Source organism: Arvicola amphibius, chromosome 3, assembly GCF_903992535.2.
Source record: "Arvicola amphibius chromosome 3, mArvAmp1.2, whole genome shotgun sequence".
Lineage (NCBI taxonomy): Eukaryota > Metazoa > Chordata > Mammalia > Rodentia > Cricetidae > Arvicola > Arvicola amphibius.
Genome location: NC_052049.1, coordinates 73,207,945 through 73,233,407, shown reverse-complemented (window position 1 = coordinate 73,233,407; position 25,463 = coordinate 73,207,945). Strand labels below are relative to the sequence as shown.

General features: G+C 36.5%; 1 protein-coding gene across 1 annotated transcript in view; it reads right to left on the bottom strand.

Moving 5' to 3' along the window:
- Positions 1 to 1,323: 1,323 nt before the first annotated feature.
- Cwf19l2 (CWF19 like cell cycle control factor 2) overlaps positions 1,324 to 25,463 on the bottom strand; it is a 111,884-nt gene continuing 87,744 nt past the window's right edge. The window contains exons 14-18 of the mRNA XM_038324071.1: positions 24,114 to 24,230; positions 22,087 to 22,242; positions 21,012 to 21,092; positions 7,591 to 7,692; positions 1,324 to 5,292 (exon numbers count right to left, since the gene is read on the bottom strand). Coding sequence (XP_038179999.1) covers positions 5,152 to 5,292; positions 7,591 to 7,692; positions 21,012 to 21,092; positions 22,087 to 22,242; positions 24,114 to 24,230 — 597 coding nt within the window. The 3' untranslated portion in view covers positions 1,324 to 5,151. The remainder of the gene's footprint in view (positions 5,293 to 7,590; positions 7,693 to 21,011; positions 21,093 to 22,086; positions 22,243 to 24,113; positions 24,231 to 25,463) is intronic.

Here is a 25,463-nt window from a genome sequence, read left to right as displayed (position 1 = left end):
TTGGGAAGAAAAGATTATGCTATAATTTCTCAGTCTTCAGTACTTGTATCTAACACACAAATCCTAATATGCTCAAAGTATATATTTGATTTGTAGTCATTATTTTTAATGAATAGAATAAAAACACCTGTAATTTTTATTGTTTTTGCATATGTAGAATTGAATAGGAGTTTTTGTCTTCCCATCTACAAGAGAGTTGAGAAGCAATGGAAAGAAAAAGCTCATATTACAAACAACTGTCCCAGTGAAAAGTCAGTCTTACCTAAAACTACATTGGTCTTAACAACTGTCAAAAAAAACCAAAAATGCCAACCACAGCTTTAAAAATAGCTTTAAGATATTAACTGAAGCCTCTCACCAAGGAAAACTTGCTAGTTTTCACAACTAACTTTTATAGATTTTTCTTCATTAATAAAGTCCCCAACCTTACCAACCTTTTCTGTGCTTGTAGAACAATATTTTTGCTTTTACTCTTTGGCTTTTGGGGGGTAGGGGCTGCCATCTAACTCCCAAATAAATCACACACAGAGGCTTATTCTTACTTATGAATGCCCAGTCTTAGCTTGGCTTGTCTTGCTAGCTCTTCTTAAATTATCCCATTTATCTTTGGCCCCAAGGCTTTTCTCTTCCTCTATTCCTGTATATTTTTTTTTTTTTTTTTTTGCCTTCTTACTAGGTGTCTGGCTATATAGCTATGTAGCTGGGTGGCTGGCGCCTAAAGTCCACCTCCTTCCTTTCTCATTTCTCAATCCTCAGATCCCTTTCTCTCAGATTTCTCATCATATTTATCCACTCTGCCTGCCACCCCTATCTAATCCTCTCTGCTTCTTCACTATCGACTGTTCAGCTCTTTACCAGACCATCAGGTGTTTTAGGCAGGGAAAGAAACACAGCTTCACAGAGTTAAACAAATGCAACATAAACAAAAGTAACACACCTTAAAATAGTATTATCCAAAAGTGTCTATATTTATGGAAGATGTCACCTGTAATTTACAAGTTAAATGTACTCATGTCTTAGCCTTTGTTGTACACATGCAATTAACTATCATCAGGAAACTTTTTTCTCTCAAAGTATGAACCAATAACAGCTGAGTTATGTTGAACAGGATTTCTTTCTTGCCTCACAGGGATTGACACTTGCTGGTGACAGCGTATACAGATACTCTGGGTTTAGGGAAGACATAGCAGTGGTGATAGGATGTATATATTATCTTGTTCAAGTCATTATGTGATTACCTTATACCTTACTATGGTGGTCATTTATCAGGTCCTTCAGATACTGAATTGGGTATAAAGAAGCAACCAGTCATGTTGGGAAACATAAAGTGAAGAACGTTTAATGCCAATATACAGTAAATAGTTAACAGCACAGAAAACACATGAAGCTATCCTACTGTTTGAAAGGATGCAAATGTAGAAAAAAAAAACACATAAGTGAGGAAGTAGATCTTTACCGAGGGCAGTCTCCAGAGAAAGACTGTCCTCTCTAGCAATGTCACAACCTTGACTAAGTTTGCCTGATATCCTGTCACAGATGCTATGAAAGCATGTAATACATGTTGCTGTTAAGCATCTAGCCTCATGAAAATTTGCTACACAAAAACAGAAATTTATTATTGGTATGTGAAGGTTTAAATATATTTGTTTATCTGTCCTACTTACACTATGCTCTCTATTCTTCTTTCTGATATATTTACCTTATCTTCTTTATTGGCTCTTTCAACTATATTTTTCTCTTAATCTTAAGGTCTTCTTTAGAAATTATATTTAAGAACTTTTAACTTACCAAAGTCTATATTTAAGTTATTAACACTTCTATAAAAGAGCAAAACTCTTACAACAGTGCACACTTCTTTAACTTCTTTTTACACATTTTCACTACTATTGGTGATTTTACTTTTATTAGATAAATTTCTCACTATTTTTGCTCATATAGTAATCTTATAAGATGAAAAACATGTTTATCCAAGCAGTTGCCATTTTGGTGCTTTGCATGGCTGTTTTTGTTGTTGTTGTTTTGTTGTTTTTGACTCTGGGCATCTCAGCATGTTCTGACTAATGGAATTTTTTTTCTTTTACTTTTAAGTTTTGTTCTACACTGCAATTAAGTTTCTTGAAAACAGTTTAATACCTTTACCTCTTCTAAGCTATGCTTCTCAAAACTAGATCAGCACTCAGACTTGAAGCAGTAATTCTAAACCACCACAGCTATTATTCCATACTATGTGCTAATATTCTGTCTCCCCAACCCCAGACAAGCACACATTTTTACAATCTAGCAAATAAAACATAATAATGTTAACTCTCAAGTAGGTTAAACTTTAGCCAAAGAAAGCGTCCTCATATACAAGCTAAAAAACACACCAGGCTCGTCCTAGATCCCCCACCTTATGGACATATCAAAGTGACAGGACACGACCTAGACAAGCCTTCTCACTTACTTCCTATCTCTCAGTGATCACCAAACTCTGTTCCATGATTCTGATTCTCTTTACCTGAAAATCATGGTTTATGTTGTTTGTTGGTGATTTTAGGCAGGAGGGCAACATGGTCATTCTATTTTGCCTCCACGTATAATTCTTGAACAATTTCTTATGCAAAAAAAGTCAACTCAGGCCGGGCGGTGGTGGCGCATGCCTTTAATCCCAGCACTCGGGAGGCAGAAGCAGGTGGATCTCTGAGTTCGAGGCCAGCCTGGTCTACAAGAGCTAGTTCCAGGACAGGCTCTAGAAACTACAGTGAGACCCTGTCTCGAAAAAACCAAAGTCAACTCAAGTATATGAAGAGCACCCAAGAACAGAGGAAAGAGCTAGAGTCTTCTCAAGAACAGATTGAGGCTCTAACATAAAAAACAACATGCCCAATTTAGTTTCAAACTCACTACTGACAACATTTCTCCCGATTGCCTTCCTTCCTGTCTGATGGCCGTGTCTTATAAATTAATGTATACTTCTCTCAGTGCTGTAGATTTAAAATCATATGTGTGTGGGAAGAGTGCAGGTAATTAAGTATACAGGTCTTCAGATGGAATGGAAAAAAACCTCAATAGCTTTTTATCTCTATCATGCTTTAGGTGAGATCCTAAAGCATAATTCAAAACCTAAAACCCGACTGCAATGAGGTTTCCTTATGAAGATTTGAACACACCTGTTTTACAGGAAAGAAAAGTAAATTTGTAGATAAAGAGGAAGTGAAATAAAAATGGCCACACATTTCACATTTTTTCTATCAAAGGCAAGATTATGACACTCACCACCTTTTTTGTTGTTTTGCTTGTTTGGTTTTGGTTTTTTGAGACTGAGTCTCTCTGTAGTCCTACCTGTCACTAGATAGACTAGGCTGGCTTTGAACTCACAGAGATCTGCCTGCCTGTCTCCCAAGTGTTGGGATTAAAGACTTGCAATACCATGCTCGGTCCTACCCCTCTTCTTAAATGTACGTAGGCTCTAAATTTGACAAACATAACACAGAAATGTCAAGTTGTATCTATATCTGGGCTCTGTCTTGGTGACTGGCACATCCCACTTCTTAAAGATTTCCTGTGTAATAGTTTCTCTGGGAGAGTTTTAAGAAAGAAAAGAAATCCAACTATTCTGAAGGTATCATGTATAGAGAAAATGATACCAAAAGATCCCCAGTTGTTCCCCACTCCAGACAATAGATATGTAAGTGACAAAGCAACATAGAACATTTCAGAGCCCTCATTTGCAATATAAAGAACAGAAGCCCTCAACAAACAACTCATCTCCAGATGTTTGAGCCACTTTGGCCGAGGACCTAGACATCATAAGGAAAAGGCAAATCACTAAAAATCCCAACCATAAGGTACAAGATAAGTAATTATTTCAAGCCACTGAGGTTTAGCGAAATTGACTGTGCATCAAGAAGTAAATGGAGCCAAGACAAAAAGAAGAGTTCATTTGGAATGCACATACTACAAATACAGTAGAATTTAAGGCAGGAGTATTCATATGTCTTGAACTATCTACATAACAGCACTATATTAACAAATGTTTTAACTCACTACAAAAATGAAAATTTTAGATTCATTTAAAACGAGACAAAGCTAATAGCTTGAAAACACAATCATACTATTATGCATAATACACTATACATACACATATACATATACACACTTTGATGTATTAAGTACTGAAAATTAAAACCAGTAAGCTTTATCATTATTTGTAAAATTTAAAAGGAACAAAAACAGATGTCTTTTAACATACAAGGAACATACACGGAAAAAGTGACAGTTTGACATTAAAATAAATGCATAATGAGAAACTCTAGAGTTAACTTCACTCTTAATCCAGGCACTAACATTTTAAAATAAAATATCACAGCTTGATTTTTTTGAAAACATGTTTTAAAAAGACTTACTACAACACATATTTTATAAACACAAGGTTTTCTCAAAATCAGATGTTGAGAACAATAAAACTTAAGCACTTTTATTAAGAACATTTCCTGAATATTTATATTATTTGACATTTGTGACAATATTAAAAAATACAGTGATTTGGCTACAGAATTTAACTTTAAACAAACCCCAAACAACTAAGAATTGTGCTGTTTAAGACAATTACTTTTAGATTACCAAAATTCAAATTATTTTAAGGTCCAGAAATAAAATCACAGTTTGATTTATGTATATTTCATTATTTAATTCTTTAATAATTTTCTTTAACAAAGATGATATTATATGCTACTATTTAAAAAAAGGAAAAAAAGAACCCTTTAATAAAACTATGAAAATAAGCCTGTTAGTTCTGAATATATCTAGTTTTCTTTAAAAAGCACAAAAGAAGCTACCAGACTCTACCTGAAAGCAGACCCACTTTCCACTGAAGTCTTGTTAGACCTCTGGAGACAAGTCCTTCTCTAGGGTAAGCAAACAACTGGAACAGCTAGAAGTTAGATACAGAAAGGAACATGTGCCAATAATCCTGATACATCTGCTCTTATTCCACTATCACTCAAACTAAGTTCCCATGAGGAAGAAAACAGTTTGACCTAGCATGGATGTCAGTGACTAGAGTAGCCAGCTCCTGCTGCTTTCCCTAGGGACCAAGGCAAAGTTGCTTGTAAATATAATAGATATAAACTGAATGGGCTCAGCAGAGGAAATGACACATGCAGGGTACACTTAACAGCTTTTACTTTTGGTGACATCAAATGGTTTCCACCACTGAGCAAACTTCAGTGCTTTCTTCCTCTGGTCCTCAAAGCTTTCTCTGATGCCCTTCCACAGCCTGGGCTCTAGATCCAGCATACCACCAATGATTTCCTTTTAAAGAGTAAGAAAAATATGAAAGTATACATGCACAAACAATGCAATCAAGAATGGAACTACTCATTAATTCTGCTATTAAACATTTTATTAAGTAGTTCTTTGTGACAATGTACACACATTACATATTAGTTTCAAGCAAAAAACCTTATTTACAATCTTAACTAGAAATTCTGTGATCTTGACAGTACTTGTGGTGTCTCTTGTGAAGCAATTTGTCTGCTTGGTTGCTCATTAGTATATCTATCTAATGGTAGCAAAAAGGATAAAGAAAGTAAAATTTAATTTCCTTGCTCATAAAGATAAATAATATGTCATCAGGAGCTCATAAGAGAATATGGAGATGTGGTGAGAACTAGAATGATAAATTCTCAGTTATATGGTTGGAAAAGGGAGGTGGCAAAGACCAGAAGACATTTCAAACAAACAAATGAATGTCCTACTTGCTGGATAAATCAGAAAAGGGAACCATCCATCACTAAGAAAGTATTCTGCATATGACCTCAGGAGAGACTGAACAAATTCAGATTTAGTCCAAAAGTTTCCTGGCATCATGCCATTTAAACAGTACAGTCTGAGAAAAGGTAGTTTATGTGTCTGTCTGAAACTGTCTCTAGACCACTGCATGCATTTATTTGACAGTGCAAGACAGGTTCTTATTCTCTTACTGCAAAAGAAACTATTTTCCATTGTTCTCTGAATAATTTCTTGGGAAGCAAGTCAAAGAAGGATAGAAAGTAGTTCATGACAAGGATGCTCTGAGGCATGGGGAAATTGCCTGTTCAATCTTAAAACCACAATGCATGAGTAATATTTGAAGGAGAGACAATTCACCCAATGAAAATTGAAAAAGTAAAACAATGGATGAATGGTATCCTTTCCTCTAGAAAACAATCTGTAAAACTATGAATCGAGAGCTCTAAATCCAAAGCTAAAGAGCAGTTAAAAATCTCTAGGGAACAACAACACAATTTTTCATAGCAGTGCAAATTTGTTGTTCTTTGTTGTTGTTTTGGTTTTTATTTGTTTTGTTAATTCTGTAGGAAAAAAATCTGCAAACTTTTCAAACAAGGGATGGGCTAGAAGTCAGTTGGTAGGTCTAGTAGTAGAGTGTGTGCCTGACATGCATGAGCTGTGGGTTTGATGCCTAAGACTATATATAAAAACAGGCATGATGGTACACTCCTGGAAACTCACATCAGGAGGTGGAGGTAGGATGATCAGGATTGCAAGGACATATTCAGCTATGTGGTAAATTCAAGATCCGGTTAGATTATGTGAGAATCTATAAGCAATAATTAAAAAATGAATGTGATTTTAGAATCTGGGTACTCATTAAGTACAGCAGTTCTGGATTCAAACCAATGGAGCTCTGTTTCTTCTTGGCACATCCCAATTCACTGTAGAAGATTATCTTATGCAGATGAGAGTAGGGCAGAGGAGGAAGCAGGGTGGGAAATTATAAACTCTCAGAAGAGTTTATCAAGAACCCTTTCTCTAGATGCAGAGACACGCAGAAGTGATATGAGAAGGCTTGTGCTAGGCCCAGATTCATTTTGCCAATTTGAAATGCCTCATTAATTCCATTACAGCTCCTGACAAGACTTTAGATATGTAGTTAAGTAGACCTCTAATTTAAGAAATATGTTCTTTAAAAGGCATTTTTTTTTACTTCCCTGAAAGAAACTACTGGCAGTCAAATGACTGGGATTTTCTTTCATATGTGCCCGGAACTTAACTGTGTGAAATGGGTCATTTATTTGTTCCAGATTATACTTTAACTATAAATGAAGAGCTGAAACTATTTATTCTCTCCAATAACCATAACCTAGGGTATCTGGGTTCTCTCATATAGCATGTAACCCTAGGCAAGTTACACAACCTCTCTGCAATTTATAGTTTTCTAATCTGTACAACAAAATTTAGATCAAAATCTAGACAACAGAGTTATTGTGAGCACTAGATGACTGCTTGGACAGTAGGTAGGCACACTGTAAGCCCTTAACAAATTATCACAATTTTTCAGGACAAAGCTGTCTGATTTCAAAGTCAGAAAAGCATTACAGTTATTAAGACTGAGAACACTGTCAAAATAATATCTCTGACGTGATCATGAATATTCTGGTATATTTTTATTGTTACCTCTTAAACCCCACCCCTCTCTCTCAAACTTGTATAGAGAACAACTCACCAAATTCTTGTATATTGTGTTCAAACTTAATTTTCTTTCATACTTTTGTGAAAATATTAATAAAACCACTAAACTTCAGTGTTTTATCATATTTCTGAGTTTACCTTTCCAAAGTAACGAGGAAATTTGTGTTGATCTTCAATGACGTGGGCAAATCCCCCCTGAAGGCCAAATTCTACGGCAAAATAAGGCAAGCTTCTAGGCACCTAAGTAAACAAACAAATTACATATGAAATGAGAAAGCTATGGAGAATTCTCTGCCATGAGAGAACTTATCATCTATCTAGGAGAATGTACATGACAAACTTCCAGTGACCTAACTCTCCATGGAAAAGATTTCATTCAAATAGCCTTTCAGTCAGACAGCTCTTCATCAAGTCTAGCAATTCACAATCAAAACAACTTCTTTCCTGTTCTTGAAGAGAGTGGAAAAAAGGTATTCTAATCTATTTTACAGAAAACAAGGAACAATTTTCCTATCATTACACAAATAAAAGTTTATTTTGTTCATATTATAATTAGGAAAGGGGAGCTTGATCATATATTTGTGGCTGTGTTTACAAATGCGTAAAATCTTTACTATGATAATATTTATCAAATATAAATACATTTATAATTTTTATTTCTTTCACTAATTAGATAGATAAATATAGCACTATTTAGTGTACCAAGTTCATTTCACAATACCTTGGGATCCCTTCTCTCCCTCCCTTTACACATACACATGTGTAAAGGAGTTTTAATCTCCTTACTCATTGAAAAGATCTATAATTTCTTGCTTTTATGCAGCAGATTTTGTATCTTTGTAAGGTTTTCCTCTAAAGTTGCAACTTTTATCACTACATATCATCCAGGTTAGTCAATATACAGTATGTTTCCCCTCTAAAACCACTATGCAAGAAACATGACTCATCTGGACCACATATTCCCACATAAGTACACCCAATTGGTACTGGGTACTTCAGAAGGCACAACTTCAGAGTTTACAGTACAGTATAGTAGGAACAGAGAAGTCCTTTGTAGTCATAAGTCAAAGAAAATAGAGACAACAAAATGTTTCTCATAAAGCAGGAATTTTTTAAAAAAATCAATCTAGAAAGTAATATAAACATTAAAATGTTGCTTCATGTATTTATATGTTTTCTATATTTCTGTATTTTTAACGATAATTACTGACAATTGAGAAAAAACAAAGTAAACAGACAAAGCTTTAAGCACATCTCTGATTCTCATGAGTATGTCATGTCAGACAATTCTGCAACATTTGAGTCTAAGGGAAAACATGAAGCATTCTGAGGTTTGTTGGGAACATCCAAGAGAAAAATGTTTATGCAACTCCCCAGCTCTAATTTTAGCATATAGAAGACTGCTACTTTCATTTCTATGTCCTCTAAAAGAATGCTCTGTGCAAAGTTGTTCAGTGACAATAGGAAAGAAGGTTCCATTGGACACTGACCTAACTAGGTCATGGGGCATGCAGCATACAATACTTTGAGAAATAATTTGAAGGAATATATGGTGCCAGCATTCTTTCATTTTCTTTGTATTACACTCTGGTAGGCAGAGTAATGGGTCCTGAATATGGCAAAGCCCTAAGTATACTACTTTACATGGCAAGAGAGACATTAAACACATGAACAAGTTTAGAGTCTTGAAATAAAATGGTGATGCTGTGTTATTCACATGAGATAAATATAATCATGGGGATAATTACAAGAAACAAGAGGCCTGGAGTATAAAGATTGGTAGGTACCTAACTCTTCATTTTGAAGGCAGGAGAAGGCCACAAGCCATAGACATAGATAGCTTCTATCAACTAAGAAGATAAGAGTGTCTTCTCTAGAACTGATGACAGATGCCTATAGTCAAAGACACACAGGAGGCTGAAGTAGGAGGGCTTCAAGTTAAAGGACTTGGCTATAAAGAGGTCAAAGCTGACTTGAGAGAAAAGTCAGCAAGTACTTAATAAGAAAACAAAACTAAGGCAGGGGTATATGGCTCAGTGGGAATGTTCTTACCTTACAGGCACAAAGCCCCAAGTTCAGTACCAGTCCATTAAAAAAAAAATCTCTTCTCCACAGTCTTCAGGAGACACCCAACAGAGTGTAGTCCATACTTCCAACAAAGGCACTGACATCAGAGTTTGTATATTTGTAATCATTAGCACTCTCCTTTTCCTGCCTTTTCCATCGTAAGAAAAACTGCTAGAACTCCAGTTCCAATCTTTAACAGTTTACACAGCAATAGGGTCTGACCTTCAAGTTTCAGAAGGCAACCAAAGGCAATGGCAACAGCCCATATTGTTTTAGGAGGCTCTTGTATTCCTTCAACCATCAACACGAGGAGCGGTTCCCCAAACCTAGCACTGGGATTTCTGTTAGAAAGAACATGGCTTATAAAACAGTATGTTACCCTATTCCTTTTTCAAACAACCTTAATGTTATGCATCTCTCTTTTGTGGTGATATTTTGTTTACACTATTAACAAAGCTTGCCTGAAGATCAGAGTGCAGAGCAAAGCCACTAGTTAGTCATAGAGGCCAGGCAGTGGTGGTTTAAACCTTTAATCATGGCACTTGGGAGGCAGAGGCAGATGGATCTCTTAGTTCAAAGCCACCCTGGGTTATACAGATTGAACCAGTCTAAAAGAAATAGAGCCAGGCAGTATTGGCTCACATCTTTAATCCCAGTACTTGGGAGTCACATAACTTTAATCATAGCACTAGGGAGGTAGAAAAAGGAAGGGATATGGCTGGGCAGAGAGAGGAATATACGGCGGGAGGAGACAAGAGGTCAGTTCATTCAATCTGAGGTTTTGTAGAGACAGGATTGTCCCTCTGGTCTGAGCATTAGAAGAGGCAAGAACTCTCTAGCAGATGACCATTTTGCCTCTCTGATCCTTCAGCTTTCACCCTCTGACTGATGATTCTGAGTTTTTACTATTGAGAACAATTAGAATTCATGCTACACTCCTTGCCTAGCCCCTTTATTATGCTTCGTTTCCTCCCTTATCCCCAGTTAAAAGTCCTCCATTTTCACCATTATCGCTTTTATAGTATCTGCCTCCTGCTATCCTCTTTTCTAGAGCTTTTTCTCACCTCATCCTCCCATGGTTCCTTCTACTTTACTGGCTACTTCAGATACTCAAGATTATCTACTCAAATCTAAAGATTCAGATCTAGGACCCTCAAGTAAGAGACAACAAGCAGGATTTAGAACTTAGAGGAATTGAACTAGACCTGAACTGAAAGCCTCCTCTGGGAGGACTAGTTCTCATAGTATGTAAGCTGCTAAAAGAGGATCAATCCATACTTCTATCAAGCTGTAAAGCCTATGAATCCTAGCAATGATGAGACTAGCAAAAGATTACTAATGGTCTAAGAATGGTTATTCTATCTTAGGGGGAGTCAAAGCTGTCTAATTGGACTTAAGGCCAACTTAATAGTAGGAAATTCATGCCTGGTTCTATAAATGTAGCCTAATACTCACGGCTAGATTGCTAGAAAGATCTCAGACCTGAAAGAGAACCTACTAGTGCCATTTTCCTAACCCAATGTAATGTCTGTGTTCAAATATTTATACTCACAGATTAAGTATAGCTGTCAGCTCTCAGCTCGCATCAAAAAAAAATTTTTTTTTTACAAACATGAATTATTACAGAGAACCAGAACTGGTCAAAATGCAGAGAATAAGGAAAGGTCTGTGTGTGGTTGCTCAATCCCAACTGATATATCTGTAATGCAAGTCCTACAGCTAAGGCTCAAGAGAGAAGAAGCAAAAAAAAAATTATAAGAGTCAGAGGTTCAAGAGGCCTGTTGCTTTACAGTGTTCCCTAGACAAAACAGAAAAAAAATGCATGTAAGAAATCTGAAGAATATGGTTACCTGAACAAGAGTAGCATAACAACAAGATTGACATAACAACATAGATGGGGGAAATCTTGCCAGGCCACAAAAAAGATAGAGTTACAAGTGATCAACGGCTGCTAAGAGAAAGTTTCCTCCAGGAACAAGCTCTAACAGAGCATGTCAAATCCCAAGTGGTCAACCCTAGACATACTTACATAACAAAATTAGACTATGAACTGGACAGAGGAGAGGTATATATGGAGGCTCAGAAGTGAGGAAGTTAAGAGTGTTGTACAGATGAATAGCAAAACTGTGAAAAGTGCCCAGTTTTTCAGTCTGAATTTCTCCCTCTGATTTCAATAGTAATGCCTAACTTCCTCAAATTTCCCTTGAAAGCAGTTTTCTTAATTAAAAAGCCTAAATACTGACTGCTACATTTCCCATAAAATTCACCTTAATTTTTGTAAAATCAATTAAGAATTTCCTTATCTCTCAATAAAACAGCTTTGCTTTTTTTTTTAAAAAGAGTTGCCCATTTTCTTGACAGATTTTTTTTTTGTTATCACACGATCCCTTTGCTGTGAGCACTCAGATCTGTTTACATCATCTACTGTGCTAGTCAAAGGCTTGGAATCACACTGCAAGAAATCTAAAGACCATAGAAATGGGACACTAACACTCAAATGACATAGAAAAAACTAAACTCAAAAGAATCAGAAGAAAGTACAAATACATGAATCTCCATTGAAACCTAAGAATGTACTTGGAGAAAAAACAATGACCCCCAACTGCAAAGAGGAAGAAAAAAAAACTTTTGAAATTATTTAGGCAACAATACATTCACAAGAATGTGTATAAGTCTTTCTGCCATAAAATTTTATTTTTTTAATTTTTATCTATCTATCTATCTATCTATCTATCTATCTATCTATCTATCTATCTATCTATCTATCTATCATCTATCTATCTATCTATCTATTTATTTTGGTTTTTCAAGACAGTTTCCCTGTAGTTTCTAGAGCCTATCCTGGAACTAGCTCTTGTAGACCAGGCTGGCCTCGAACTCAGAGATCCGCCTGCCTCTGCCTCCCAGAGTGCTGGGATTAAAGGCGTGCGCCACCACCGCCCGGCTTGCCATAAAATTTTAACGTGACTAAGTATTTATTCACTTTATATTCTGAAACACATGACTTTAAAAGACACTGAAAAGTGTGGTACCCTGAAAGTTGGCTGTTTTGGAACTCTTCTGGAATTAAAGATCTTCTCACTACTCCACCAAAATGGACATGAAGATGCACCAGGAAGTTATCTGTCTTCTTCCCCATCTACTATAATTTCTAAAGAGGTCCAGTAAAAAAAAATTCTATGAATCCCTACTGCTTCAAGGGTTCCCTCTTCAGACTACTGATGGTGAAGAGTGACTCATGTTCTTATATGAAGCCACACCTGATTCTTGTTTTCCCTATCAGTTAAGTTAGTGAGAGTGCCTGGATATGTACTTCATGTATTAAGTCTAGGTTTTCAAAAAGCAAGCTTAAGCACTAGATGGCCCACAATCTGTACTTACAGTAGCAAATGCGGAAAAATTCATTTCTTTTAAAATTTCTACTTTGAATACACTGGTCATCATTACAATTTTATGAAAGGATTTTGATTATGAATTATGATGTCAAGAACAAAAACTGGAGTAGCTCCATCCAGAGGGGTAAGTGTGTGCCCCCCCCCCTCCTCACTCTCCCACCCTCCCCACCCCCACCAGCCAGACGCCCCAGGAAGGGAGCACAGGCACCCTCAAATCCCTTAAACTTTCTGACCATTCAGTGGGGCTTCTCCCCAGTTACAGGCTTTCCCTACTTATCCCACCCCAGCTTGCCCCCAAGCACCCCTTTCCACCTGTGGGGTCCTAGGATCCCCCAACTCAGCCTGCTTCGGGGCTGAGAGTTTGGGGACACAGTGGTGAGTGCAAGGCTGCAGGGGTTTCTTTGTTTCAACAAGCCAGCACCTACCAAGCCCACTCTTTTGTCTGCGAGGTCCTTGGCCAGCAAGTGGCCCTGATCCAGTACCAGTAGAGTAGCTCCATCCAAAGGGATCTACCACCACAGCCTACTTCAGGGTGGAGAGGATATGAGAGGCAATTCCAGTGTTGAGGGGACCTAAAAGATGGCAGACCAAGAAAAACCCCCAAGTAGACAGTTAGCCACAGCAAAGATCTGATCAAGCAGCCAAGACTCTCCTAACAGCGTTTGAAGGAAGAGATGGGCAGGCACCAATGCAAGAATCCCTCCAACAACCTGAAAAGTAACATAACACCAGAATCCATCGAACATACATCAGGAAGGACTTGAACACCCTAATCCAGAAGAAGTAGAAGAAACAGACTTTAAATGTAACATTATGAAAGTGTTAGAGACCATTAAACAGGATGTGAAAAACTCCTTTAAAGAAATGGATGAGAAGAATAACAAAAAGTTAGAATAAATAAATAAATCCCTCAAAGATACCCATGAAAAAGCAATCAAACAGGTAATGGAAACAGTTCAAGACTTGAAAACTGAAATGGAGGCAATGAAGAAAACAGAAACCGAGAGATGGCAGAATAAAGAAAATCAGGGTAAACGAACAGAAACTATAGAGATGAGTATAACCAACAGAATACAAGAGATAGAAGAAAGAATCTCTGGTGCTGAAGATACTGTAGAAGAAATAAATGCACTGATCAAAGAAAACAGCAAATCCAACAAATTCTTAAAACAAAACATCCAGGAAACCTGGGACACCATGAAAAGACCAAACCTAAGAATAATAGGGGTAGAAGAGAAGAATTGAAGCTCAAAGGCCCAGAAAATATATTCAACAAAATTATAGAAGAAAACTTTCCCAACCTAAAGAAGGATATTCCTAAGAAGGTACAAGAAACATACAAAACACTGAATAGACTGGATCAAAGAAAGCATCCCCTCGCAATATAATAATCAAAACATAAAACATACAGAATAAAGAAAGAATATTAAGAGCTACAAAGGAAAAAGGTCAAATAACATATAATGGTAAACCTATCAGAATTACACCTGACTTTTAATGGAAACCATGAAATCCAGAAGGTCTTGGATAGATGTGCTGCAGAAACTAAGAGACCATGGATTCAAGTCCAGACTACTATACCCAGCTAAGCTCTTGTTCACCATCAATGGAGAAAACAAGATATTCCAGGAAAAAAAAAAATTTAAACAATACATAGCAACAAATCCAGCCTTACAGAAAGTACTAGAAGGAAAATCGCAAACCAAGGAAGCCAGGATCACCCATAATAACACAAGCATCTAACAGCCCTCTACCAGCACAACTCAAAGAAGGGAAACAAACAAACACTACCAACAAAAAAAATAATAATAACCGGAGTTAACAACTACTGGTCATTAATATAACTTAATATCAATAGACTCACTTCACCTATAAAAAGGCACAAGTTAAGAGAATGGAAACAAAAACAAGATCCAACATTCTGCTGTTTACAAGAAACACACCTCAACCACAAAGGCAGACATTACCTCAAAGTAAATAATTGGGAAAAAGTTTTTAAAACAAACGGACGTAAGAACCAAGCAGGTGTGGCTATACTAATATCTAACAAAATTGACTTCAAACTAAAATCAATCAGAAGAGATGGAGATGGACACTTTGTACTCATATCAGGAACAATTCATCAGGAGGAAGTCTCAATCCTGAATATCTATGCCCCTATTATAAAAGCACCCACTTATGTAAAAGAAACATTACTAGAACATAAAGAACACATCAAACCCCACACACTCCTCTCTCACCAATGGACAGGTCAACCAGACAGAAACCTAACAGAGATTTAAGAGAACTAACAGAGGTAATGAATCAAATGGACTTAACAGACATCTATAGAACACTCCACCCAAATAGGAAAGAATATACCTTCTTCTAAGCATCTCATGGAACCTTCTCGAAAATTGATCACATACTCAGTAACAAAGCAAACTTCCACAGATACAAAAAAATTTTAGTAACCACCTGTGTCTTATGGGATCACCATGGAATAAAGGTAGAATTCAACAACGATTCTACCCCCAGAAAGCCTACAAACTCATGGAAACTGAACAGTCAACTACTCAACCACCCCTGGGTCAGGGAAGAAATAAAGAAATTGAAGTCTTCCTTAAATTCAACAAAAATAAAGACACAACATACCCAAACCTATGGGACACCATGAAAGCAGGGCTAAGAGGAAAGTTCATAGCACTAAGTGCCCACATTAAAGAAAAAGGAGAAAGCTCACATTAGAGACTTAACAGCAAACCTGAAAGCTCTAGAAAAAAAAAAAAAAAAAAGAAGAAGCAGACTCACCCAGGAGTTGAAGACTGGAAAAAAAATCAATCTGAGGGCTGAAATCAACAAAATAAAAACACAGAAAACAATTTAAAGAATCAATGAAAACAAAGAGCTGGTTCTTTGACAAACCCCTATCCAAACTAATCAAAAGACACAGAGAGAACACGCAACTTAAAAAGATTAGAAATGAAAAGGGTACATAACAACACATACTGAGGAAATCCAGAGAATCATTAGGTCTTACTAAAAAAGCCTATATGCCACAAAGATGGAAAATGTAAAAGAAAAGGACTTGTTTTTAGATAAATACCATATACCCAAATTGAAACAAGACCAGGTGAACAATTTAAATAGACCTATAACTCATGAGGAAATAGAAGTTGTCATGAAAAACCTACCACCAAAAAAAGCCCAGGACCAGATGGTTTTAATGGAGAATTTTACCAAAACTTCCAAGAAGATACATATACTCTTTAATGTGTTTCAAATGAGTCATTGCCAAACTCCTTTTATGAAGCTACAGTTACCCTGATACCAAAAGCACACAAAGAATCAACCAAGAAAGAGAATTACAGACCAATCTCACTCATGAACACCGATGCAAACATTCTCAATAAAATACTGGCAAACCGAATCAAAGAACACATTAAAAAATTATTCATTACAATCAAGTAGGCTTCATCCCAGAGATGCAGGGCTGGCTCAACATATGAAAATCTTTTAATGTAATCCATCATATAAATAAAATGAAAGAAAAAAAACATATGATCATTTCATTAGATGCTGAAAAACATTTGACAAAATTCAATACCCCTTTATAAAAAAGGTCTTGGAGAGGTTAAGGACACAAGAATCATATCTAAATATAATAAAAGCAATATACAGCAAGCCAACAGCTAATATCAAATTAAATGGAGAGAAACTAAAAGCCATTCCACTAAAATCAGGAACAAGACAAGGTTGTCCACTCTCACCATATCTCTTCAACCTAGTGCTTGAAGTTCTAGCAATAGCAATAAGACAACATAAGGAGATCAAGGGGATTCGAATCGGAAAGAAAGAAGTCAAACTTTCATTATTTGCAGATGATATGATAGTGTACATCAGTAACCCCAAAAGCACTACCAAAGAACTCCTTCAGCTGATAAATACCTTCAGTGATGTTGCAGGATACAAGATCAAGTCAAAAAAAAATGAATAGCCCTCCTATACACAAAAGATAAAGAAGCAGAGAGGGAAATCAGAAAAACATCACCTTTCATGATAGCCACAAATAGCATAAAGTATCTTGGAGTAACAATAACCAAGGAAGTGAAAGATCTATTTGACAAAAACATTAAGGCTTTGAAGAAAGAAATTGAAGAGAAAACCAGAAAATGGAAGGATCTCCCATGCTCTTGTATGGGTAGAATCAACAAAAATGGCAATTCTACCAAAGGCAATCTATAAATTCAATGAAATCCCCATTAAAAATCCCAACAAAATTCTTCACAGACCTTGAGAGAACAATAATCAACTTTATATGGAAAAACAAAAAACCCAGGAGAGATAAAACAATCCTATACAATAAAGGAACTTCTGGAGGCATTACCATCCCTGACTTCAAACTCTATTACAGAGCTACAGTAATGAAAACAGCTTGGTATAGGCATAAAAACAGAGATGCTGACCAATGGAATCAAATCGAATACCTGGATATTAACCAGCAAACCTATGAACACCTGATTTTCAACAAAGGAGCTAAAAGTATACAATGGAAGAAAGAAAGCATCTTCAACAAATGGTGCTGGCAGAACTGGATGTCAACCTGTAGAAGAATAAAAATAGATCCTTATCTATGACCATGTACAAATCTCAAGTCCAAATGGATTAAAGACCTCAATATAAATCTGAACACACTGAACCTGATAGAAGAGAAAGTGGGAAGCAGACTGCAACACATGAACACAGGAGACTACTTCCTACGTATAACCCCAGTAGCACAGACAACAAGAGCAACATTGAATAAATGGGACCTCCTGAAACTGAGAAGCTTCTGTAAAGCAAAGGACATTGTCATTCAGACAAAAAGGCATCCTACTGAATGGGAGAAGATCTTCACCAACCGTACATCAGACAAAGGTCTGATCTTCAAAATATATAAAGAACTCAAAGAACTGGATGTGAAAATTCTAAATAACCCAATTAAAAAATTGGGTACTGAACTGAAAAGAATTCTCATCAGACGAAGTTCAAATGGCCAAAAGACACTTAAGGTAATGCTCAACTACTTTAGTGATTGGGGAAATGCAAATCAAAAGAACTTTGAGATACCATCTTACATCTGTTAGAATGGCTAAAACCAAAAACACCAATGATAGCCTATGCTGGAGAGGACGTGGAATAAGCTGAATACCCATCCATTGCTGGTAGGAATATAAACTTGTGCAAACACTTTGGAAATCAGTGTGGTGGTTTCTTAGGAAATTGGGAATCAACCTACCTCAGGATCCAGCAATACCACTCTTGGGAATATACCCAAGAGATGCCCAATCATACTACAAAAGAATTTGTTCAACTATGTTCATAGCAGCATCATTTGTAATAGCCAGAACATGGAAGCAACCTAGATGCCCCTCATTGGAAAAATGGATAAAGAGTGTGTAGAATATATATATATATATATATTAGAGTACTACTCAGCAGTAAAAAACAATGACATCTTGAATTTTGCATGCAAATGGATGGAAACAGAAAACACTATCGTAAGTGAGATAACCCAGACCCAATAAGATGAATATGGCGTGTACTCACTCATTAGTGGACTGTAGCCATAAACAAAGGTCGCTGAGCCTAGAGTTCACAAGCCTAGAGAAGCCAAATAAGAAGGTGAACCCAAAGAAAAGCATATATAGATCCTCCTGGAAATTGGAAGCAAACAAGATCGCCAGGCAAAAGTTGGGAGCATGGGGGTGGGAGTACGGGTGGAGGTGGGGATGGGGGAAGGGGTGAGAGGGAGAGAGAAGGGAGAAGGAAAAGACTGGGGAAAGCTTGGGGGAGTGGGAGGGTGGAGATGGAGGAAGGGCGGATATAGGAGCAGGGAAGAAGATATCTACATTAAGGGAGCCATTTTAGGGTTGGCAAGAGACTTGGCTCCAGAGAGGATCCCAGGTGTCCACGAGGATGTTCCCAGCTAGGTCCTTGGGCAGCAGAGCAGAGGGTGCCTGAACTGGCCTTGCCTCACTGTCACACTGATGATTATCTCAAATATCACCATAGAATCTTCATCCAGGAACGGATGGAGATAGAGACAGAGACCCTCATCAGAGCAAGGAACTGAGCTCCCAAGGTCCAGTTGAAGAGCAGAAGGAAGGAGAAGATGAGCAAGGAAGTCAGGACCGTGAAGGGTTGGTCGACCCAGTGAGACAGATTGCCTAATCTAATGGGAGCTTATCAAATCTAGCTGACTGGGACTGAACGAGCATGTGATCAAACTGGACTCTCTGAATGTGGCTGCCAACGGGGTTGGACTGAGAAGCCATCAATAATAGTACTGGGACCTGTTTCTACTACATGTACATGGCTTTTTGGGACCCTAGTCTATTTGGATGCACACCTTTCTAGGCCGGATGGAGTGGGGAGGGCCTTGGACTTCCCACAGGACAGGGTGGGAAAAGGGTGAGTGGGGGAACAGGAGGGAATGGGAGGAGGGATGAAAGTGTAAATTTTTGAATGGAAAAATAAAAAAAATGGAACAAAAACTGTACATTAAACACTGTTTTAATGAGTCAGTAGGAAGAAGAGTAATCAAGACACTTAGGATGTTTTTTTTCTCCTTAAAATTCTGGTCCAGTTGTCTAGGGAAGGAACAGAAAAAGATGGCAGACAAAATACTCACCTCTGAGTTAAAACTATACCTTAACTAGTACTATGAAATATGCATCTCTGGACTGGCTGTCAGTGTGACAGGGAATGTTGGCCATCCATGAGCTTTGACTAAGATGTCTGACTTTCCAAAAGCAGAAATGGAGGGAAAATATTTTAAAGGTATCTATTTAAACAGCAGTGGTCACACATTTTCTGTCAAAAGGTCTCATGCTGAAATGCTTTTTATGGTTTGAAGGTGATATAGTCTCTGGTAGACTATTGAACCCGTAGCAGCATGAAAAACCTACAGGGGCAATTTACAGGCGAGTACAGCTGTATTTTTTTTAAAAAAGAAAAAACAAACAAACAAACAAAAAACCAAACGAACAAACAAAAAAACAAAAACAACTCTGTATGGAAGACTGGGCTTAGCATAGGGGCTAAACTGACAGCCTTCACTATAGTAAACTCCATAAAAGCAACCACCTTTTCTGTTCTGATCTACTACACAGAGCATGCCCAGAACAGAGCTGGTAAATGGCAGTCAAGCAATGAAGACTAACAGAATGAGTCATTTAAAAAAAAATTCAAAAGCAATCTATGTTTATTAATCTCTATTCAATTTAATTTCCATTTCTACAAAACAATAGTCACTAGAGAAGTAGTTACTATATTGCATCTAAAAGTTGACCTAAAAGTCAAAACTGAACAATACATCCTTCAGCAAATCCCGAAGAAAGTGGCAAACACAGAATCTAACCCAACTACTATATTCTAGGAATGTAGCAGGGAACTTTTACATAAAAAACAAATCTGGGGTCAGGGAAATGGCTTAGCATGTCTTTGCCACACATGTGAAAAGACCTGAGTTGGGTTCCCCAGAACCCAACAAAGCTTGATGCGGTAGCATAAATCCATAACCTCAGGATTCTTATGGCAATACTGAATGTATAGACAAGAGAATCCCTGAAGGCTTACATTTGCTGACCTAGTTTATATAGCAGCAACCAAGAGACCCTGTCTAAAACACAGTGGAAGGCTAAGACACAGATGCACATATGCACACATATTCTTTTAATGGAATGGGAAGAAAGAGTGGGCAGAAAAAGAGCTAGGGTATTCTAAACTCAAAATGGAGCCACCACAAATTACTTCTTACATTAAAACACCCTTGACAAGTGTTCTCTTGAGATGCTGTCACAGCAGAATCCAGTGGCCATCATAGTTGATTAAGGTGAATAAAAGGGCAAGGAGCTGAGGACCAGGAAGAAAAAATTATTTGAACAAATAAAATCCCCCTATAAACAAATGAGATTTTACAGACCACATAAAATGAAAATACTTTCTTGGTGAAGTGTACTTCTGCTTCACTTTTACTCTCTCAATCAAATGGCCTAATTCTCATACAAGAAAATTCATACTTACAAAGATCCCCAAACTATAGTAATTTCTTATTACAGAAAACTTAATACTCACAGACTTTCTAATATCTTTGGAAGATAAGTCAATCAACTTCTTATTCATGGACCATTCTTCATCAGATTCCATTATGGCTTTCTAGGAAACAACCATTTGAAAAACAAAACAAAACAGAAAAAGAATCAATAGTGTATCAAACACAAAGTGACAGGGTTTTTTGTTGCTTTTTTTTTTTTTTTAGGTGAATGCAGGTTTCAGTGCATAGGACAGACTTGTTATGAATGGGTAAAAGCCTTAATTAGAGGATTTAAAACTCAAAGTACTTAATGTTTTAAAGACCAAATTGTAGTCAGAGATAATATTGTTTTATTCCTAACTCTATAGTGACCACCTCAACTTCATGTGACAAAAAGCTATCCTTGAGAAGAGTAAATAATTTAAGATAAACACAAATTTCACAAATTTCTTTTTGAATGCATAGAAATCTACTCAAATCAGTTCATTTTACTAGTCTTCTTCATAACAAAAAAAAGAGATATGTATATTTTTTGTGAGTATCAAAAACTATTTAGGACTAAACAACTGGTAGTAAACATTTTGAGAAAAAATATTCTCAAAACTAAAGTCTACTTTTTAAAAGTAGGCATAAAAATACATAGAAATGGAATTTTAGGGCTTCCTAAGTTAAATAGTATAGGTACTACTTATAATCTTTTTTATTTTTTTACTTTTGGCTACCATTAGGGAACACATTGTGAGGTGAAATTAACATTAAATTAAATCCAATTTAAAGTATGTCAAATAGGCTGTTATTCCCAATTTACAACTGCATGAGGTCATTTTTCTAGAGTTATATTGAAAGTACCTCATGGTAAAACAATGACTTCACTAAAGGCATTAAAACAGAAATTGTAAGTCACTGTTGATGGTTTATTTATAGGTCTAAGCAAGCCTCCTTAAACACAAAGTTCAAAATTCACTAAATAGAAATGTATTTAGAATATTTTATGCTTACCTCATTTCTTTGTATAAAATTTGATATGACTATATTAAAAAATACATTACTACACATATATTCACCCAAAATTGAATGTAAAAATAAAAATGTACAAAAAAACTTGTTTATAAATACCTTAAAATAGATGGGCGCCATATCACCCATTTCCCTTGGGAGAGGGATACACTCATAAACCATATGGTACTGCTTCTTCATGCCCATGTTAGTCTCCAAAAAGATACAATCCAATCCTTTTTCTTCAAACATCTTTACCAATGATTTCCTAAACAACTAGAAGATGGGAAATATATGACAGACATATATTCAAAAATTACTCTACATTCACAAAGGCTTTTAATCTCAAAAACCACTGGTTAGGCCGGGCAGTGGTGGCGCACGCCTTTAATCCCAGCACTCAGGTGGAAGAGGCAGGCAGATCTCTGAGTTCAAGGCCAGCCTGGTCTACAAGAGCTAGTTCCAGGACAGGCTTTAGAAACTACAGGGAAACCCTGTCTCGAAAAAAACAAAAACAAAAACAGAAACAAAACAAAACAAAAAACCACTGGTTAGATGGAACAATTTGAGATAATCAATTGCATTAAAGGCAAAATTGTCTTTAAGCTCAACTAAAAAATACTATACAATTTGAATCATTCTCATTTGCATTTGTGATTGTTCAAGTATGCTTTGATGAAACTATCTGAACATTTTCTGCCAAACACAAGGTCAAATCCAGTGTTTTCAGGTACTTAAAAGGAAAATCATTGAAAAAGAGCTCCTTCATTTTCAAATAATACTTTTGTGTTAAGTCCAATCACTTTTCAAAGTATATATAATAAACCAAAGCAGAGAGGACTAGTCACCAGAGCATAGTCATACATATTTGAAGGTAAAATCAAAACACTGTGCTTCTTCAGTTTCCCTGGTGCAGACATCTCAGCATGCCACTCTCGACACATGTCCAAAAACTACAATGACATTATTTGTATACAGATTGGCTTTTCCTCTCTCACTCAGTTTTCTAAAATACCACTGGCTCAATGAAGTCAACAAACAAGAATGCAGCCTATAGTAGAAAACAGTATACCGTTGGGTACAACACAGAAAATGTCATGTTCATGTGTTGACTTCCTAGGGCACTGAAAAAAATGCTTCAACCACCTTGAGCTTTTTCACCACTCACCTTAATTCCTCACACAAAAATCTAACATACACACTAGATTCTTGTAATTGAATGTTTTGCCCTGTATTTTATTGTAAGTTTAATCAATATTTCATAAATTTTTAAATGTACCTCAGAAAAGTCCGCCAACAACCCTAAAGACCAAATTTACATACTTTTGACATAAACTTACCTAGTGTCACTAGCACTTTCATTTTTTTTCACATTAAAAATATTCTGTCTTTGTTGCTAATTATGTTTGGCTTTTGACACAACAACATAATTGTTCCATGAACTTTTAAAGTATCAACCTCAAAACGCAAAGAAATAAGAGACTGCATTTCATAAAATGCAGGCAAACATGTCCTCTTTTGGCATTTTATCCATATTCTCTAAAACTAATATATACTGTCATCTCTTTGACATCTTACAACTTCACATTTTCTATCTTGGGTCTCTGAAACCTCAACTCAGCTGACAGCACTTAACATGCTTTCTTTCTTGGTCAATATGAGGTCTTGAAATAATTCAGCAACAATTTAACCCATGCTATGCCTTTCAGTCTCTCAAAGTATCAGCCACAAAACTATATAACTAACTCATGTAACTGACTTCATTGCCAGAGTATGCTATAAAGGGATCCAAGAAGAAACGGGGGCTGATATGGCAGCACAATCACCATAGTCAGAGGGCAAACAATAATTGCTGCCTGTAAAGCTCTGACTCCAATATTTTCATTCTTAGGAACTTCTTTCTTCTAATATTTAGTAAGAATTATTATCTCAAGCTGCACAAAGCACTAATTATAAATCAAATTGATTTTTAAAAGTAATTACTTTGTTAGTTCACTCAGTAAACAAAAGATTTCAAAACAAGAATGTGGAGAAAATAATAGTAAGAGATGGAAACATAATGTTCTATCAAACCTGTTTGAATTTATCATAATAATTTGCAAAACCTCCTCATGAGCCTTCCAGACAATGAGCATGACAGTACTGACCTGAATCTCCTCCCAGATATCTTCATCCAACATTGTAGCTGCTTGAAGATGCTGCAGAGGGACTATGAGGCAGTGGCCCTCAGTAAGAGACTGGAAATTGGGTAAACATAAATAAACCTAGGGGCAAATTTTAATGATGTGTTATTTAGTTAAGATTATAACAAATGAGAATACAGTAGTGAAACCATAAGTATTTAAAAAGGCAGATTTGCTTTTATGAACTAGTTTTATTTCAATACCCTCAAAGATGCTATTTATACTTAAAACGCCATAGAAATAGTTTCTAATAAACTTGAAATTTAGAGCACGAGTCTCAGTTTTCATTGACCGACATCAAAAACTAAGATTTACCAAGAAAGGACAAGAACAAATGCCATTTGATCTTTTATCTGAGAGAACTAAATACTTACAAACACTAAAAACATTTATTTGAAAAATAAAAAGACACAATGTAAATCGTATGAATGGAAGTTCTCGGAAGAACTGCACCTTACGCTGTTTAGAGCTACTGAATCAGACAGAGCTGTACTTGTTGAGGAGCCTAAAGTGCTAGAAGTCAAGAACCAAATTACCCTGAGCTAACCTTTTACCCCTTAATAGTCATTTATTTCCCTTCTCGTGTAAGACCTAACATCCCTGTGACCAATAGGCAAACCTTCCAGAATGTCAGCTTCAGATTGCTGAGATTTCCTGGCTGTTCTATAACTTACCTACCTGCTGTTTTCATGAACATATATGAAAAGTATCTTGGTGAGTTTTTTCCTTGATCTGTTATTCCAAAAACATTAAGAAATTGCTTATTCCACCCTGGAATATGGAACTTGAGGTGACCTAAATCAGTGTTTTTGGGCTATGCTCATTCAAGCTTGGCTCTAGAAAAGAAGCTTTTTGTTTTCTTTTGTTGACAGTCTAAACTATGTGTATCAGCAATTTCTCTCATTATGGGAGAAAACTGAGTTAACCCAGCTGAGGGAAAGAAAATGAGTCCAGAATAGCTTTACCTTTATGGTTAAACTCTATTTACATATATGAATTATCTATAACCCAGAACTACTTTTTTATTATATACAAGGAGATATTCATATGTATATGAGTGATGAGAAAGATAATAAATATGAATGTTCCCTAAACTTTTACTTCCTAAAACTAGAACTTCTTCATTCAGCCTCAGTCACCCATTTTCATTTAATCTGCTCCAGTATTTTTTTTCCCTTAAACAGGGTTTTTCTGTGTGGTCCTGGCTGTCCTGGAACTCTCTGTAGACTATGCTGGCTTCCAGTTGAGAGATCTGCTGGACTCTGTCTCCCAAGTGCCAGGATTACAGGAGGGCTACTCTAGGTGTCTTTCTTT